The following is an 18,001-nucleotide window of genomic DNA, read 5'->3' on the forward strand; positions in this document are numbered from 1 at the left end:
TAGGGCAGTTAGAGATTCTTTCTTCGCAGAGGAGTGATCATTTCGGATTTAGTTTGCTTGGTCTTATTCTCCGCCAGGACTCAAATTTTGTTCTTCCTCTTCACTTTCCTACCTTACCCCACATAAAACAAAATAACCAGAAATGATAACAAAAACTAGACAGTATAATGTGGTGGCAGCAATTTGATGGATCAGCTAAAATGCTTCTTTTGCTACTATAGCAGCTACTATTACATGCCTTGTCACTTACCTTTGAAGTTCTTTGGAAAAGTGAAAGTTATTTTGCATATAAAATCACCTCAATTACCTAAGATACTTTCATCTCCCTCCAAGATTCTTCTTAAAGGGCCTTTTGCTATTTTCTTCAGATACTGTTATAAATGTAGAATGCGGTATTGATAGATTTCTCCAAACTCACTGATTTTCATATGCCCTGAGAATAACAAAGATATTATGAAAATGACAATAGAAAAAATTTCCATAAAAATAATTAATCAACAATCAAAAACCTGATGCTTAGAGATACTTCCAATTATCTGGAAAATTGATACTAGGTAACCGACTGCTTATTCAACAATTCAGCGATAAGCATGTATTAAGTGCCTAAAAGTGTGGCATTGTGCAAAGTACTGCAAACATAAAGGAGATTAAGAAATGGTTGTTGCTTTCAAGGAGCTCAATTAAAAATTGTTCCCTTTATGTAAACCAACTATACTTAATAAAAAAAATTTGCTTGCTTTATATCTTGTATAAAAACTTAATATTTTACAAAACGTTTTCCACATGTAACAACTCATTTCATCCCCAGATCAATATTGGTTTCATACTTCATAAACTTGAGATTTCTTGTTGCTCACTCTTATTTGGCAACCAGAATGTTGATTTTGATGATGATAATGTTCATATTTCTCCACTATTCCTGGTTTGATTTTATGTACCTAATGACTTAAGAGTTTGCAAAGTGTTTCATGGAAGATAATATTTTCCACCTTCTCACCTTCTAGTCCGTGTTCCTCTTCTGCCCAGTTTCTTCCTGAGGGAGGTGGGGCTAAAATGACTTCAAATTCCCTGTGAGTGCTCTTAAGATAACGGTGACCTCTCCTACATACCTGTGGTGGGAAACTGGTTTTTGAATTCCTTTCCCACCAAAGCCTTTAGGTCATGATTTCAGAAATTCATTCCTACTTCATTTTTGCTTTCCATTTTTCCTGTATTCCATTCCGGATCATTCCATAATTCTATGCTATCTTGGACTATTGTTTCCATCAAAAAAATAGAAACAGAATTTAGCAACTGAGGGATTATTCTGCCCAATGCTTTCACTTTATGGGGGAGGAACTGGGTTCCACAGCCATGAGGATTGCCAAAGCCATACAAATAGGTGGTAGAGTTGGGCTTGAACCTCAGAAGTTATACACTCTTTGACCAGATATCTTTTTTTTTTTTTTTTTTGGCTATGCCTGGAGGCTTGTGGGATCTTACAATAGTACCCCCACCAGGGATTGAACCCTGGCCACCTGAAGTGGAAGCATGGAGTCATAACCACTGTACTGCCAGGGAATTCCCTGACCAGATGTCTTTTTAAAGATATCAGACTTTTTTTTTTAAAATAAATTTATTTATTTATTTTTGGCTGTGTTGGGTCTTCGTTGCTGCATGCAGGCTTTCTCTAGTTGCTGTGAGCAGGGGCTACTCTGTTGCGGTGCGCAGGCTTTTCATTGAGGTGGCTTCTCTTGTGCGACACGGGCTCTAGAAGCGCGGCTTTCAGTAGCTGCAGCATGCGGGCTCAGTAGTTGTGGCTCATGAACTCTAGAGTGCAGGCTTAGTAGTTGTGGCACATGGGCTTAGTTGCTCTGCGGCATGTGGGATCCTCCCAGACCAGGGCTCGAACCCGTGTCCCCTGCATTGGCAGGCAGATTCTTTTTTTTTTTTAAATGTTGGGGGTAGGAGTTTATTAATTAATTTATTTATTTTTGCTGTTTTGGGTCTTCGTTTCTGTGCGAGGTCTTTCTCTAGTTGTGGCAAGCGGGGGCCACTCTTCATCGCGGTGCGCGGGCCTCTCATCATCGCGGCCTCTCTTGTTGCGGAGCACAGGCTCCAGATGCGCAGGCTCAGTAGTTGTGGCTCAAGGGCCTAGTTGCTCCACGGCATGTGGGATGCTCCCAGACCAGGGCTCAAACCCGTGTCCCCTGCATTAGCAGGCAGATTCTCAACCACTGCGCCACCAGGGAAGTACCAGACTGTCTTTAAAAGCTATCTGTCAAGTGAAACATTCTTCCCAGGATAACATTCTTTTATATTGCTAGTATATAAATATTTGGCTACTGTTGCAACAGACCTACCCAGTTTTACAATTTTTCACAGATTATACTGTTATGTTTTCAGTTTTCCCAGAGTGTACCTGTTCACCCAGGTACACTGTCCTTGAATCAATTGTTGAGCATCTACTATGTGTCACGCAGAACATAGGTGTTTTGGCCTGACTTTAATTGGAAGTACTCTTTGGATTCGCGTAGAATCATTTAACATTGGATTGCTAGTAACTGTACAGTTTTAGTGTAAGTAAGTGGTCCAGTAAGTGTGAGAAAATTAATAACAAGAATTGAATCCTAATAGGATGTTGAAGGTAGACATTAAAGCCTTTATGCATTTAGGATTTCACACATGCAGAGGACCCCCCCCACCCCTAATTATTTATTTATACATTGTCTTATTGAAGTAGTTGATTTACAATGTTATATTAGTTTCAGGTGTACAACACAGTGATTCAATATTTTTCTAGATTATACTCCATTTAAAGTTATATTGGCGGTATTCCTTGTGCTGTACATTACATCTTTGCATCTTATTTATTTTATACCTAGTAGTTTGAACCTCTTCATCTCCTTCCCCTATCTTGCCCCTCCTCTCACCCCCGCCTTCCACTATTAACCACTAGTTTGTTCTCTGTATAAGAACCGCCAAGTGTCGTTTTTAAAGTCTCCTGAACTTGCTACAAAGAATGCCAACAAAGGTTAATCTCCGGGGATCTGTTTCTATTTACTCATCTTCCTCCATCCCCGCCCCCAACTCCACAGTGGGCTCCACCTGCAGGGGGCCCCGGGGGACCAGGGGGCCCGGGCGCCCGGAAGAAGCGCGGCACCCCCGCGGGTGGGACTGGCCCGTGGCGCGGTCCCAGCCGCTGCCGCCAGCCTGGGTCGGGTCGCGAGTCCCCGGCGGCCGGGGCGGGGCGGGGCGGGCGGCGTCCTGCTCTTCCTGCCGCGCTCGGACCTCCCCCTCTGTCGACACTTGCGCGGGGCCCTGGCGTCGGCGTCGGCGTGAGGACTGTGCTTGCCTCGGGCGTGGCTCTGCAGGTGCGGCCCTGACTCACCACAGAACCTCCAAAGGCGTTAACCTGCTCGCCCCCAGGAACCCGAGCCTTTGTTCTGCGTTGCAGGAGGGCCGGGCAGGGCTGCGGCAGGCACTACCGCGCCGCGCTGGGCGCCGAGTTGAAGCAGCCCCTGGCCTTTGAGGAGGCGGTCCCCCGCCATCTCCGGCCCCGCGAGGTAGGGTGAGTGGCCTGGCCCCGGGACCCCCTAGACGCCCCTTCTCCGCGGCCACCACCCAAGCCCCGCGGGCTCCCGACCGGAACTGAGTTCCCGAGTGCTCAGCTAAGGGGCGCCCGCGAGACTGGAGCGCAACTTCGTGCTGGGCTTCTAGAAAGGCCCTTTCTGGGGTCACAAAAAGGCCGAAGCGCAAAAGGAAGACTGTTCCCCAGAACACAAATGTAGAAGTCCCCAGAGCTGTTGCCTTAGAAACAGAGAATTCTGATTTGCACACGACTTTGCATAACCACCTGCAAGTTATTGATTTAGCACAGATAAATGGACCCCATGCTTTGCTTCCTCTTCTTCAATATCAGCATCTAATTATCTGCCCTCCCTCCTCCCCCACAGCCAGCCCGCTAACGCTATTTACATGATAATGTGCCTTGTTCCCTCCCCTGGTGTACTGCAGTGATTTGGGGTGGGTGGGGTTATATCAGGGTTGTGGGCATTTACCCACATTTAGGGTGGTGGAAAATGGGGTGGCCACTTGGGCTTTGCCTGTTGATCACCTTGGTAACACTGTCACCTGGCGTGGAGAATGAGAACCTCTGACAAGGTGAAGCAGGCAGTGAGTCTCAGGGTTGGGGACCGCTGGTGAGAGGGAGAAATGTGACTGCAGCCCTGAAGTGTCACTAACACGGACCCTGTGACTACATAGATTATTTGGGTGAGCGCAGGACAGCAGCCAGTCTGCTTCCTGGGATTCACATGCTGAAAGATGTTCACCTTGAATCAAGGTGGAGTGGCTTGAGGATTTATAGGTGCTGTACATGTCAGCAACTGTGTCAAGCACACAATGTGCATAGGCTTGAGGGCTGGGCTCCTTTGTTCTGTTATTTGTCCGGACTGCTGTGTCAGATATTAGCTCCTGAGAGCTGGGACTATGAGAATTTATCCATCGTTAAATCCCCATAGGATTTAACGTTAAATTTAATGTTAAATCCCCACATAGGCATGTGGCAGATGCTTAAAATATTGTTGAATGAATCCATTTTGCCCATAAAGTATCTTCTCATAAATAAGGTCACCTCTGTATGATATGGGAAATGTAAACAAACAAATATATAAATGAATGTCACCGATTCTGTCTCTCAGCCTTCATTTCCTCCTGTGATTCCAAGCCCTGTTGAGTTGGGTTGGTCTATGACAGTAGTTCTTTAACTCCAGGCTGCATCAGAATTACCTTGTCAAAACAGATTGCTGGGCTTTGTCCCCAGAGTTTCTGATTCAGTAGGTCGGGGGCTGAGAATTTGGATGTCTAACAAGTTGCCAGGTGACACTGAAGCTGGTGATCTGGGGACCACACTGTGAGAACCACTGCTTAACAAGGTCTAGAGAAATTGCTGCAGGCCTGCCTCTGCTCTAGCTCTGTCATGAAACACATAAGCTGGGGAATCCTGTTCTAGCTTCTAGAATTCCTGATTCCCAAAACAGCTGATCATGTTACCCTTTGCTTAAAATCTTATAATGGCTTCCACTGTTCCTACGCTAAAGATTAAGATCCTCAGCAAACCCTACAAACCCTCAGATGCTGTGGGCCTTGCTCTCTAGCCCCATCTTTTTCTCTTCTTTGTGCACTAAGCTGTTTTTTCTTTTGTCCCCACCACCGGGCCTTTGCACATGCCATTGCTTTTGTCTGTGCCAGGCTCCCTACTCCCCTATTTTGAATAGTTAACTCCTAGCTGTTCTTAGGTCAAGTGTTACTTTCACAGGGGATTCTCTTGATTTCCCCCAAAGGTCAAATCTCCCCATTATGTGCTTTCGTGGCACCGTATATTTCTATCTTAACATTTTGTGTAGGAGTTGTAATTTAACACATAAATCCTCATAATTATTTGGTTAATGTCTGTCTTCTCTGCTATACTCTTAGCTCCATGAGGTCAGGGACCTTGTCCATTCTGCCTCATGAATGTACACTGGTACTTAGTTCAGTACCTGGCATATAGTAGGCATTCAGTAAATTCAGTAAATATTATGGTATAATTGAATGAACTTTGTTTCCAGGGATGTGTACTCCTCTGCCTTTTTGCTCTATTTCCTTTGCAGGTCAGAGTTGATGTCCATTTCTGTGGGGTTAACTTTGCTGATATTTTGGCCTGTCGTGATCAGTATCAGGAAAGGCCCCAACTTCCCTTCACATCCGGTGAGTACGAAGGGGCCAAGTGACTGCTTCAAAAAAAGAAGATATAGAGTGTTTTCAGAACCATGTGCTTCATCTTGGGCACTACGATGGCAGTGTCTGCCTGCTGTCAGTGGTGTCTTAGATATGTCAGCCTCACTACTAATTAGAATCACTAGATTGCAAGTGCTGTGAGGGAAGGTTCTATTACTGTCTTGCTCAACATTATTTCCTTCCCCCCACCCCCAGCCACATTAGTACTCTTGTATCTGGCTCATAGTAGATGCTCAATAAATACTTGATGGATTGATTGATTGAAATATAGTTGATGTACAATGTTATGTTAGTTTCATGTGCACTACATAGTGATGTGACATTTGCATACATTATGAAATGATCACTATGGTAAGTCCAGTAACCATGTGTCCCATACAAAGTTATTACAATATTATTGACCATATCCTTATGCTATATATTACATCCCTGTGGCTTTTTATTTTACAACTGAAGATTTGTACCTCTTAATCCCCTTCACTTATTTCATCCACCCCTCAATAAATACTTTAAAAATGCGTAAACGAACAAATACAATTTTACATATCATTATACTCACCAGAATCCTGATCAGAACCATCATTGGCCATAGTCATTCCCTTTCATTCCTTGACAGTGCCTCAATTTTGTTTTTACCCTGAAGGATCATAAACATCTGGTTGCAGCTAAAACTCTCAGTCCTCATGAATACATTCCCAAAGAAACCTAATACCAGAGGATCAGAAGGAAACAGTTTATACATTTCTTAGCAGCCTGCTCTCTGATTTGCATTATGCCCAATCTGATTACATTTAGATCCTGAATATGTGGACCAATGACTGATTTTTGTTGCTGAAATTTATTAAAAGAGATATAAGTATAGTTTAGTATGTATCTGTATATATATATATATAATATACAGTTATATACTGTAAATATACAGTACATGTATATTTTATACAGATATATACTATTAGGGATACAGTGATTGCATATTAGGGATACAGTGATTGCAAAACAGTTGCTGTGTTTTGGCCTTAGGGTACTTGGTTAAGTCTCAACAATTGGAACCATTTCCCTCTGTTTGTATTTGTTGAAATGCTGGATGGGGGAAGATGTCATACTCAATTGAGTTATTCTTCTGGCGGCTCAAGTGGGAAATGTATGATAATTAAATTCAGAAATTTGGAGGTAGAAGAGAAAAGGGCAGACAACACCAATTCATCCAACTGAGCCAAGTACTATGTGAATAAATATAGTTCATGTCCTCGAGGGCCTCATAGTTCAGAAGAGGAGACATGGAAACAGACAAATACAATATGATGAATTTGTCATTGAGGTGCTGTAGGAACCCGAGGCCCCAGTGATCAAAGTCAAAAGTACTTGTGTACCCATGATTCTCTGTGCTTTCGCCCATTCTTAAAATTTTCATTTGTGTCACAGTAAGAATGGGACTACTATAGCTTTTTAGGTTGTTATCACGAAATCTTAGTTCACTTTCCCATGCTTTGGGTACAACACTCTTACCCTTCTTCCTGGGTCGGGGGAACACAAACCCTCTCAGCTCCAGATGCCTCATAGGACGGCCTGTTGATCAGGGTTTTCTCATCTCTCTTGTGCTGGGCTTTACAGATAATCTTTAAACTATTTGTTTTAGGAATGGAGTTTTCTGGGACAGTATTGGAGACAGGCACAGATGTCAGCACGGTGAAAGAGGTAAATTAGTTGAATCTAGGGAATTGATGTGTGGGTTACTATGAGAAATGTGCTAACCTCATTTGTAGCCAAAGGGTCTTGCTTCTCCTGGACTTTGCCAGCAGACACCAAAGGGAAAACGAGACGGAGCAGGGAGAAACTAATTCTGAATTGAGGGAAGGAAGTCTGTGGAAGTTCCTGGCTTCGTTAAATATTTTATTACTAATAAAAGGCAGCACCTGGATTTTAAGTTACTGAGAGGATAGAGAATTCTCAAGTTTCAGTCTCATGTAAAAGAAATGAACACTGGGATTCTAATTCATATTAGTCTTTTTCTTTTCTTTTCTTTTTTTCTTTTTTTTGTGGTATGTGGGCCTCTCATGTTGTGGCCTCCCCCGTTGCGGAGCACAGGCTCCGGACGCACAGGCTCAGCGGCCATGGGCCTAGCGGCTCCGCAGCATGTGGGATCTTCCCAGACCAGGACACGAACCCATGTCCCCTTCATCGGCAGGTGGACTCTCAACCACTGTGCCACCAGGGAAGCCCCAAATTAGTCTTTTTCTTGCTCAGTCCTATCATTGTCCAAAATGTGCTCAGATTGGCTTGGCCACCTGATGGGGGTAGTGAGAAAATGGCTGAATTATTTACTGAACAGTAACACTGAACAGATAATTAAGGGAACCTGTGTCTCAGTGGGTCAGAAAGAAAGATTTTCTTTCTTTTTTGCATTAATTCGGGAAGGGATAAATAGCAAGGGCATGCATTTGAACATACCCTTAATGGTATTTTCCCTTCAGGGAGATGGAGTTATTGGCGTGAGTGGCTTTAATGGTATGGCTGAAGAATGCATCACTGACCACAAGGTAGCCCTACCTCTCAATACTAGTCCTTGGAGATATTTTTTCTGCTTTCTTTTCTTTACTTTTCATCTATCCATCATTCCTTCTTCTCCTTTCCCTCTCTTTCTTTGTATTCTTTTGGTTATATCTTGTTTCTCAGCCAAGCACTTCTTTCTTTCAAATGCTAAACGCCCCCCCCCCTTTTCTTTTTTTTTTTTGCGGTACGCGGGCCTCTCACTGTTGTGGCCTCCCTCTCCCGTTGCGGAGCACAGGCTCCGGACGCGCAGGCGCAGCGGCCATGGCTCACGGGCCCAGCGGCTCCGCAGCATGTGGGATCTTCCCGGACCGGGGCACGAACCCGTGTCCCCTTCATCGGCAGGCGGACTCTCAACCACTGTGCCACCAGGGTAGCCCTAAACCCCTTTTTTATATCGGTGTGACAACACTTGCACAGAGGTTTGTTTGTGTAGAGTGGTTTAATGAAGAAGGGCATTTTGTTTTCTGAGCCCCGGAGCAACTGACTGGCTCTCCAAGTGGACCATAGTTAGGGGGTTTTGGTAGATAAACTGGTTTCGGGCATTGAGCTGGATATAATGGGTTTCTTCCCCACATCAAGCTTGTGAAAGAGAGAGTCCTGGGAACGTTGACAGCGAGGGTGGGCGTGGGGTGGGCTATGTTTGTGCAGGATGTGAATGATGCCCCCTAGTGGTGAACTGTACACTTTTTTAAAAAACAGCTTTATGTGAGGTAAAATTTTTATACCATCCAGTTCACTCATTATACTACAGTGGGCTGTGTTACCTCCTCTGTAAGCTGGTTCCTTCCTGATCCAGATGCCAGCCTTAGGATTTTCGAAGAGTGATGCACCCAAGTCTTGAACTTGGCCACTGCTCGCTTGGTCTTGACTTCCACTGGGCTTGGTTCCTGACGTGTTGCCCTTTGCAAATCAAATCATAATATATATATTGAGCAGCCTCTATGAAAAGGTACAGGTGCTTAATCTCTAAGTCACTGTTATCTCTTTTATAGGCACTGTGGCAGATTCCAGAAGGGGTCCCCCTCCGAGAAGCTGCTGCCCTGCCGGTATCTTATGGCCCTGCTACTTTGGCCTTGGAGCGCCAGGCCCATACCCAGCCTGGGTGAGAACTGTGTAGACAATAGAGGGCTAAATGGTACCTTCTCTGATACCAGAAGTGTCCACCAAGACCTTGCCCCTTCCTTTCCTTTCCCTGACTCTTACCTCATGTCTATCTGAGGAAAGGCCAAAGGAAGGTAGTGAGTGACCCAAGATTGGAGTCTGGTGACAGTGGGGATATCCTTTTGTCTGAGAGGGAATGGTAGACTGAGAACTTGGCCAATATGTATTTGGAGAAATCTGTCCCTCAAGTCTGACCCCTCTGGATATCACCTCCTAGAAAACTTTACGTTTTAGCCAGCTGGTTTATTTAAACTCGCTTCACTCTGGTTTTAATGGAGGCCTGTGGTATTTGTTTCTGTGAGGCTTGGTTGGGTGTACCTAACTGGGATATTTCAAACTCAGAGGTGCTGAATTTCCCACTTTACCTGGAGCATAACTACAGCTTCTTGCTCTTTTCAGAGAGCCTCAGAATTGATCCAGGGAGATGGGCTTAGTTGAGCAGTGGCTGTTACCTTCTAAAATTTGGCAGTGTTTAGTAGGAGAATGATTTTAGGACAGAATTTATGAAGCAGAAATTGGAGTGGTAGTGCAAAGGAAGGCTGCCACTGGAATGAGGAAGAGACTACCTAGAGAGATTAAGGACCCTTACCTGGGAAGTCTTCAAGATGGGACTAGATTAGCACTGATCTACATACATAACCCAGCCTGAGAAGCTGGAGAGCATACATATATGTGTACATGTACATGAAGGGTGGAATGAAATGGCCTCTCAGTTCTCTTCTTGCTTGAAAATGTCCTAGCTTCAAAATGTTCGTGAAATCATACCGTTGGAGGATTTTTGATTTCTTGAGTAACACTCATCTTTCTCTGGCACAGAGAAGCTGTTTTAGTGACAGCAGCAGCTGGAGCCACAGGCCGTGCCGTGATTGATGTGGCAGCAAGTGTTCTTCAGGTCAAGGTATTTGCATGTTTGATTCTCCATTAAAAAATATCATACCTCTTGTTTTCAAACATGGAATCTATTCATTTATTTATTAAAAATCATATGCAAGTTACTGAGGATGTAAAGTAACCTAGAGTAGGGTCTTGCCATCTGTTTGCTTGCAGACTAGTGAGGGGACTTAGGAGTAAACCACTCATCCTTCTAAGTTACTAGAACCTGGCAAGGTTCAATTCGCTTCACAACCTCTGAAGATTCTATTCCTTCTACCTATAATGCTCTAAACTGTCCCCCCCAAGCTTCAAATTTAAACTCAGATGTCGCTTTTTTGGAGAAGTATTCTTTGTCCCTCAGGAGATGTTTGTCCCCTCCCCTGGACTATTTGTATGTGGTCTCATAGCATCCTGTACTTCTCTTTCATAGCATGTGGTTAATCCTTTACTTGGGTCGTTACTAGATCAATGTGTCCCTCCCACTGGACTGTAATCCCCATCAAGGCAGGAGTAGTGTCTGTTTGATTCATTATTGCAGTCCCAGCACCTAGCATGGTGCCGAGACCTTAGTAGGCACTCAATAATTATTTCTTGAATGAATGAATAAATACATGAAAGCAGACCCACCTCTCTACAGGGGCTTTTCTCGGAGGCTGCAGGTATTAGAGAAGAAGGATTTCTTGGAGGAGGTGGACATTTAAGCTGACTTTTGCAGGACTGATAGCAGTTGAATAGAGGAAGAAGGGAAGGGAAGGCCATTTTAGTGGTGGGAGGACATATTAGAAGACAGAGACATAGGTACTAACGTGATGCATTCAGGGAATTGCAAATAGCATCTGTGGAGCGAAGGATATGTGTGGGGAACAGTGGGAGATGGCTCTAGGGAGCGGAGCAGAGATAAGATCATGAGACACTGAGGAATTTGAACATTTCTTGGAAGCTGCAGGAGCTATTGAGGATTTTGTAGAGAAGTGACATGATCATCTTTGCATTTTGCAGAGTTCACTTTGGTAGCAGTGGGGATGAGGGATAGGGGCAAGGTCAGAGGCAATAGGACAGATTCCTGGAGCAATCCAAGCCAGAGGTGATGATACTTGAAACAAGGCACTGGAGGCGATGATCAGAGAGATACCAAAGTAGAAGAAAATAGAGAATTTGGTGACTGGGGAGCATCCTGATATAGTTGAAGGAACAAAGACTTTGACATTAGCCTGACCTAGGGGCAAACTGTAGCTCTGTCTCTGGCTTAATAGCTTCAGTTTCCTCATTTGTACAATAATGCTTTCTCATTGGGTGGTTGTGGGAATATTGAGGTCATTCGTGCCATGTGCCTGTTTGAGGGCATGGTGTGTCATGGAGGATCCCTTAAAAAGGGATCCTGTTATTATTAGATATTGAGTGGGAAGGCGCAAACTAGGTGCACTTGGGGATTTGCCATTTGCTGGGACTGAGAACCCAGGAGGATATGGTGAGTTCAGTTTTGGATGTGCTGAGTGTGAGGTTCCTGCGTAGCCTGCGGTTGGGATATCCAGAGGCGCCAAGATGTCATACAGGTTTGGTGATAATTGGACTGGTGTGGAATTTCTCCAGGTGGCAGCTCTCCTTTCTCACATTGACTTTCTTTTGGGAAGGACATATGAGTTCTGAAAGCAGTCTTAGATACCAGGAGGCTCTTCATGGAGTATTAACACATTTCAACTCAAAAGTGAGGGCTTTTAGCACCTCTCTTAGCGGGGAGACCACAGTTAGTCTCATTGTCTAGAATCACTGACTATTTAACATTTCTGGGAAGATAAAACTGTACCATTTGTTTTATTTATTTATTTTTAATTTTTTTAAAAAAATATTTATTTACTTATTTTTGGCTGTGTTGGGTTTTCGTTTCTGTGAGAGGGCTTTCTCTAGTTGCAGCAAGCGGGGCCATTCTTCATCGCGGTGCGCGGGCCTCTCATTATCGCGGCCTCTCTTGTTGCGGAGCACAGGCTCCAGATGCGCAGGCTCAGTAGTTGTGGCTCACGGGCCTAGTAGCTCCGCAGCATGTGGAATCTTCCCAGACCAGGGCTCGAACCTGTGTCCCCTGAATTGGCAGGCAGATTCTCAACCACTGCGCCACCAGGGAAGCCCTATTTTTAATTTATTTTAAAAGGAGATTCTGCTACTTTTTTTTTTTTTTTTGGTTGCACTGGGTCTTAGTTGCAGCAGTTGGGCTCCTTATTGCGGCAGGTGGGCTCCTTAGTTGTGGCATGCATGTGGGATCTAGTTCCCTGACCAGGGATCAAACCCGGGACCCCTGCATTGGGAGCGTGGAGTCTTATCCACTGCACCACCAGGGAAGTCCCTACCATTTGTTTTAAATAGTTATAGGAAGTTAAGTAGAGAGAAAAATTTGTTTTAATTCAGATATTAAAATTAATCTAAGCTGTATTTTCTTTAGCAGCAATAATGGTTTTAAGCAAAAACAAACAAAAAAATAATGTCATCATGCCACCTACTTGGAACAGGTCATTTTGATAACATCTTTCATTCACAGTATTTCATATTGCTTTCACATTGCCTCCACAGCAATTATCTTACCCTTGGTCCTCACAGACCCCTTGGGAGATGGGGAATGCAAGTGTTTATTATCCCTATTTCACAGACAAAGAAGGTGAGGCATGAAGAGAGAAAATGATTCACAGCAGGCCTCACTGGGACCTACAGAGAATCCTGGGGTTGGAATCAGGTGCCTGACCCTCGACTGGTGTCTTCCCTCTATGGCACTGTGTGCTGATAGCAGTCAGTGAAACGCAGATGTTTGAGGGTTCCACGGGGGAGTATATGAGGGTAACTTTCAGTTTCAAATAGTTATGGGTGAGTTTGGAATTTTTTAAGGACACAGATGTTCTTGGGTGTTTGCACATTCTGAATGTCACCTTGGGGCCAAAGTGCTTGGGCTGGTGGATGCTGCTCAGGGATAAGGCACCTCTAGGCAATTCTTGAGTGTCTGAAGATTTTCTGGAGACTTCCAAACCCCAGACCTCCTCACAATATCGCCCACAGCCATCTATGCCATCTTTGGCAGGTCTTAGGCATGGCTTTCTCCCAGGGTGATGGAGTGGAAAAGCATGGGCTTTGGAATCAGCAGCATTGGATTTGAATAGTTGTTCTATCACCTACTACCTGGATGATCCTGGCTTAATTATTGGGTTGGACAAGAAGTTTGTTCAGTTAGTGAATACATTGTTCAGTAAAGTTCTTCATGAAAATGAAAAATGTGTCTTTTATTTTAACTTAAAACCGAACAAACTTTTTGGCCGACCCAATACTTAACCTTTCTGGGTCTTTGTTTCCATCTACAGAATGGGAGTAACTGTACCTCCCCCATAATGTTCTTATGAGGTTTAAATAGAATAAACGATTGCATATGTGTAACAATAGATTCAGTTTATCCAACACTTTGTTTTCTAAGTGCTTTATATACAGTATTCCATTTAATTTTAAAAATTTATCTTATTTTATGGATGGGGTAACTGAAGCATAGAGGAGTTGGCAGGCAAAATAGAGGTTAAAAAGCATGAACTCTAGAGACGAATTACCTGGGTTTGGATCCCAGTTCTGACTCCCATGAGCTGTGTGACCTTGGGCAAGATACTTAACCTCTTTTGCCTCAGTTTCTTCATCTTTAAAATGGGGATAATAATAGTATGCATATTATTGGGATATTAAGATTAAATGAGTTATTAATATATGTAAAGCATTTAGAATAGTGTTGGGCACATAGTAAGCACCATGTAAGTGTTAGTTCTTACTAAGTAATTTGCCTTAGGTAATACAGCTAGTTAGTAGCAGAGCCAGGATTTGAACTCAGGTCTGTCTGACTTCAAGATCTTTCCATTGAATCATGTTTTACCCTCTGAGAAGTTTTTCCTGATCTTGTAGATCGAGGTTAGATACCTCTAGCTTGCACATACTGGACCCAGTATCATGGCAGTACTTCTGCCATCATACTGCTGGATCTTGCTTTTTTGACTCTAAGCTGGTTATTTAGCTTGTGTCCTTACTACTTGACTCATAGTGGGTACTCAATAAATGGTGGTTTTAATTTGCATTTGGAGAAGAACTTGTGAGTGTCTCCTGAACTGTCGCCTAGCTAGACCCACTGGGGTTCCAGGATTCCTGGAAATGTGGATCACGTTGCCAGTGGGTATGCAGGGGCCAGTGTGATGGTGCTGTGTGATGGGCCTTATGTGTTGGGTTGAGGCTGATGCTAGGACAGTGAGGTCACGCTGGTTTCCTTCTTTAGTTGGAGGCTGGGTGGGTGGGGTGAGCCTTCTTGGTACATATTCTGGACCATCAGAAGCATTGTGTTCTTTATGTAAGTAATAGCTGCAGCCGTGCAAGCTGGCGATGCAGAGGGGTGCACAGTCCATCGTGAGCTACAGTCAGGGCAGCCTGAAGGAGACAGTGGGGAAGCTGGTGGGCAGTGGCGGGGTGAACGTGGTCATTGATACCGTGGAAGGAGATATCTTCCTGGAGGCTCTCCGCAGGTACATGCAGTGGTCCTCCTGAGTGGGCTAGACCTGGGGCTCTGCAGAAACCTTTCCAGACCTCTGTCTTCCTTCTGGCCTTGCTTCTTTTTTGTCTTTGCTGCTCACTTTTCCCGTAGCCACTGGCATCAACGAGAACAGCTGAGTGGCTGGGTGAAAAGGAATAGAAGCAGAGGGAAAATCAGGAAATGCTTAAATATAGCAAAAACAAAATAGCCAACTGGAAAATATCCAAAAAACGACTGCGGACTCTCTAGTTGGCAATATCAAATGTTTTAGAAATTATACATGTGTTAAATTCAGCTATGCCTGCCCCCACTAACTACTTTATATACATGGTGTCGGTAATTCTTGAGATCATTGTTCAGATGTTAGAATTACTGGGGTGGCAGTCTCCCAGTTCACTGAGCAGCAAGGTACAGACTCTTTTGATCTTACTGGTTTCTGAAGCAGCCACCAGTATAGGTGTCTCCTTGACTTGTTTTATTAAAAAAAAAAAAAATCACTGGAGATTTCATGGGACTGCTGTAACCACACCAATTCTCATTCTGTTTCAGCCAGGGACCCTGGAGGGCTCTGATAATGTTAACTTCATTTCTTGTGTCATCCTGGTAAGCACAGTTTTGTGGTTTATCTTAGTTTAAAGTAGAAGAAACAGAAGCAGAGAGAGCAGCTTGCCCACAGAAGGGATCCATGTGGTTCTATAGCCCCTGGGCATCACTGCACTGTGTCCACTACTGTGCTTAGACAGGAGGCAAAGGGAGGAGTGTGTTGACTAAATGGGGAGCCAGGACAGAGGACTGCTAATTCATACCCTTCTCTTGCCTTCCAGGTAATAGTATTTTGTCAATTATTCAAAATTCCCTAGAAAAGTATATAAATTAAATGAGTCCTAAAGTAAGCCTTAGTGTAAAGCAAATGATGCTTCATGAGAGTGTCTGAATTCTTATTCTTGCTTCCTAAGTTCAAAATTTTCAAACTGAGTTGTTCAGCATTGGAATGATATCTGTTTATACCTGATTCCCTTCCACAAAGTAGTTGAGTAGTTAAATAGACAGCTTTGATTCTAAAGTGGGTTCCCTTACAAGACTGACTAGTTTCTCTGACCCCCTACTATCTTGCTTATGGCTTATTTTTCTATTTTCCTACTGAGGAATACAAATTGGTGTAGAATGGGTCACCCCTGCCAGTTTGTAAGGTCAATAGGAATTCCCAGCTGGGTGTTTAATGCATGTTGCTTTTTTTGTTAATTGTGGTAAAATATACAGTAACCTAATATTTAGCATTTTAACCATTTGTAAGTATACAATTAAACATGTTGACAATGTTGTGTCAACATCCCCAACAAAAACTCTGTACCCATTACACACCTGCCCCCCACCCCCAAAACCTACTTTGTCTCTCTGAATTAATGTACATTGCTTTCTCTCCCCTCATTCTGTGTTTTTTTTATTGTGGTAAAAAATACATAACAAAAGACTTGCTACATTTACCATTGTAAAGTGTAAGTTCAGTAGTGTTAAGTATATTTACATTGTTGTGAAACAGATCTTCATAAGTTTTTCTTCTTGCAAAGCTGAATTCTATATCCATTAAACAACAGCTCCTCTTTCCCCGCTTCTCCCCAGCCCTTGGTAACCACCATTCTACTTTGCTTCTATGAATTCGACTACTTTAGATACCCCATATAAGTAGAATAATACAGTAGTTGTCTTTTTGTAAATGGCTTATTTCACTTACCATAATGGCCTCAAGGTTCATGCATGTTTTAACATGTGACAGGATTTCCTTCCTTTTTGAGGCTGAATAATATTCTACTGTATGTATATAACACATTTTGTTTAAACATCTATCAGTTGATGGACATTTGGATTGTTTCCACCTCTTGGCTATTATAGATAGTACTGCTGTAAACATGGGTGTACAAATATCTCTTCAAGACCCTGCTTTCACTTCTCTTGGATATAGATTCAGAAGTGAGATTGCTGGATCATATGGTAGTTCTATTTTTAATTTTTTGAGGAACCTCCATACTGTTTTCCATAGCATTTGCACCATTTCACAATCCCACCAACAGTCCATGAGGGTTCCATTTCTCTAAATCCTTGCCAACACTTATTTTCTGTTTTTTTTTCTTTTTTTAAATAGTAGCCATCCTAATGGCTGTGAATGTACATTGCCTTTTATAATCTTTTTTTCTTCTCCTTTTCCCCTCAGCCTGGCATGGGAGGGCAGGATTGTGGTGGTGGGTTTTGCTGGAGGAACCATTGCTTCTGTGCCGGCCAGTCTTCTGCTCCTGAAGAATATCTCTGCCATGGGGCTATAGTGGGGCCGATACCAGGACCAGAACTTTCCCCTCTTCTTCAGAGGCCTGTCCTCAGCAATTCAGTACTGCCAGGAAGGGTGCATCCAGCCATACATTGGAGCGGTTTTTAAGCTGGAGGAAGTGAGACGCTCTTAAGGGATGTGATGTAGATAAGGCCAGGAAATAATCTGTGCCAAACTACTGGATAGTTTCTCTCTAGGTACTATAAATCCTCCTTTTATAGAATTAAAGAGTAAACACAATGCAGAATAATGAGGTGTCACAGGCTGCAGAGTCATAGGATTTCTCCCTGTTGGGTTGTATGGCTGTATACTCAGGCCTAGTAAGCCAGTGGGAAACTGAAACTGTGAAGGCCATGAAGGAGCTGGATTTTGAGACTCTGTCTACATCACTGGTGTCTTAAATAGAGGGATGTGATAGTACTTAGAAAATAATTTACCCGTGTTGATATGAACTCTGAACTTCACAACATACAAGTCTAAAAAGGAAGCACTTAACTTGACCTTTGATTTTAGAATACAGACTCCTTTAAAGTACAACCAGATGATTTAAGCTGGAGTTCTGTGAACAGAACACCAAAATCATGCTCAGTATCATATGACTATAATTCATCCATTAGTCACTGTAGTTAATTTCATTGGCTATTCAAGCCCTTTTTCATTCCCTCACAGTCCCATTAATGTGGCCTAAACTTCCTCCAAAGTATAATTGTGCACATTCATATGCAGTATAGTTGTAGATGTGATTCTGTTATGCATTCACTGTGAAGGGTTTTTTTTCTTTTGGTTGCACCTTGTGGCTTATG

General features: G+C 43.4%; 2 protein-coding genes across 4 annotated transcripts in view; both read left to right on the forward strand.

The window, feature by feature from the left end:
- The first annotated feature begins 387 nt into the window (after nt 1-387).
- On the forward strand, nt 388-17,196 carry LOC101273366 (quinone oxidoreductase-like protein 2). The gene is made up of 10 exons (XM_049707775.1): nt 388-392; nt 3,078-3,317; nt 3,437-3,545; nt 5,634-5,730; nt 7,397-7,455; nt 8,232-8,297; nt 9,303-9,412; nt 10,288-10,369; nt 14,710-14,870; nt 17,088-17,196. The coding sequence occupies exons 1-10, from the start codon at nt 388-390 to the stop codon at nt 17,194-17,196; spliced, it is 1,038 nt and encodes a 345-aa protein (XP_049563732.1).
- SEC16B (SEC16 homolog B, endoplasmic reticulum export factor) overlaps nt 5,650-18,001 on the forward strand; it is a 98,898-nt gene continuing 86,546 nt past the window's right edge. For all 3 annotated transcript variants that reach the window (XM_049715440.1, XM_049715443.1, XM_049715444.1), the window contains exons 1-3: nt 5,650-5,730; nt 7,397-7,455; nt 9,303-9,412. The gene's annotated coding sequence lies outside the window, so the exon portion shown is untranslated. The remainder of the gene's footprint in view (nt 5,731-7,396; nt 7,456-9,302; nt 9,413-18,001) is intronic.

Source organism: Orcinus orca, chromosome 1, assembly GCF_937001465.1.
Source record: "Orcinus orca chromosome 1, mOrcOrc1.1, whole genome shotgun sequence".
NCBI classification, from domain to species: Eukaryota; Metazoa; Chordata; class Mammalia; order Artiodactyla; family Delphinidae; genus Orcinus; species Orcinus orca.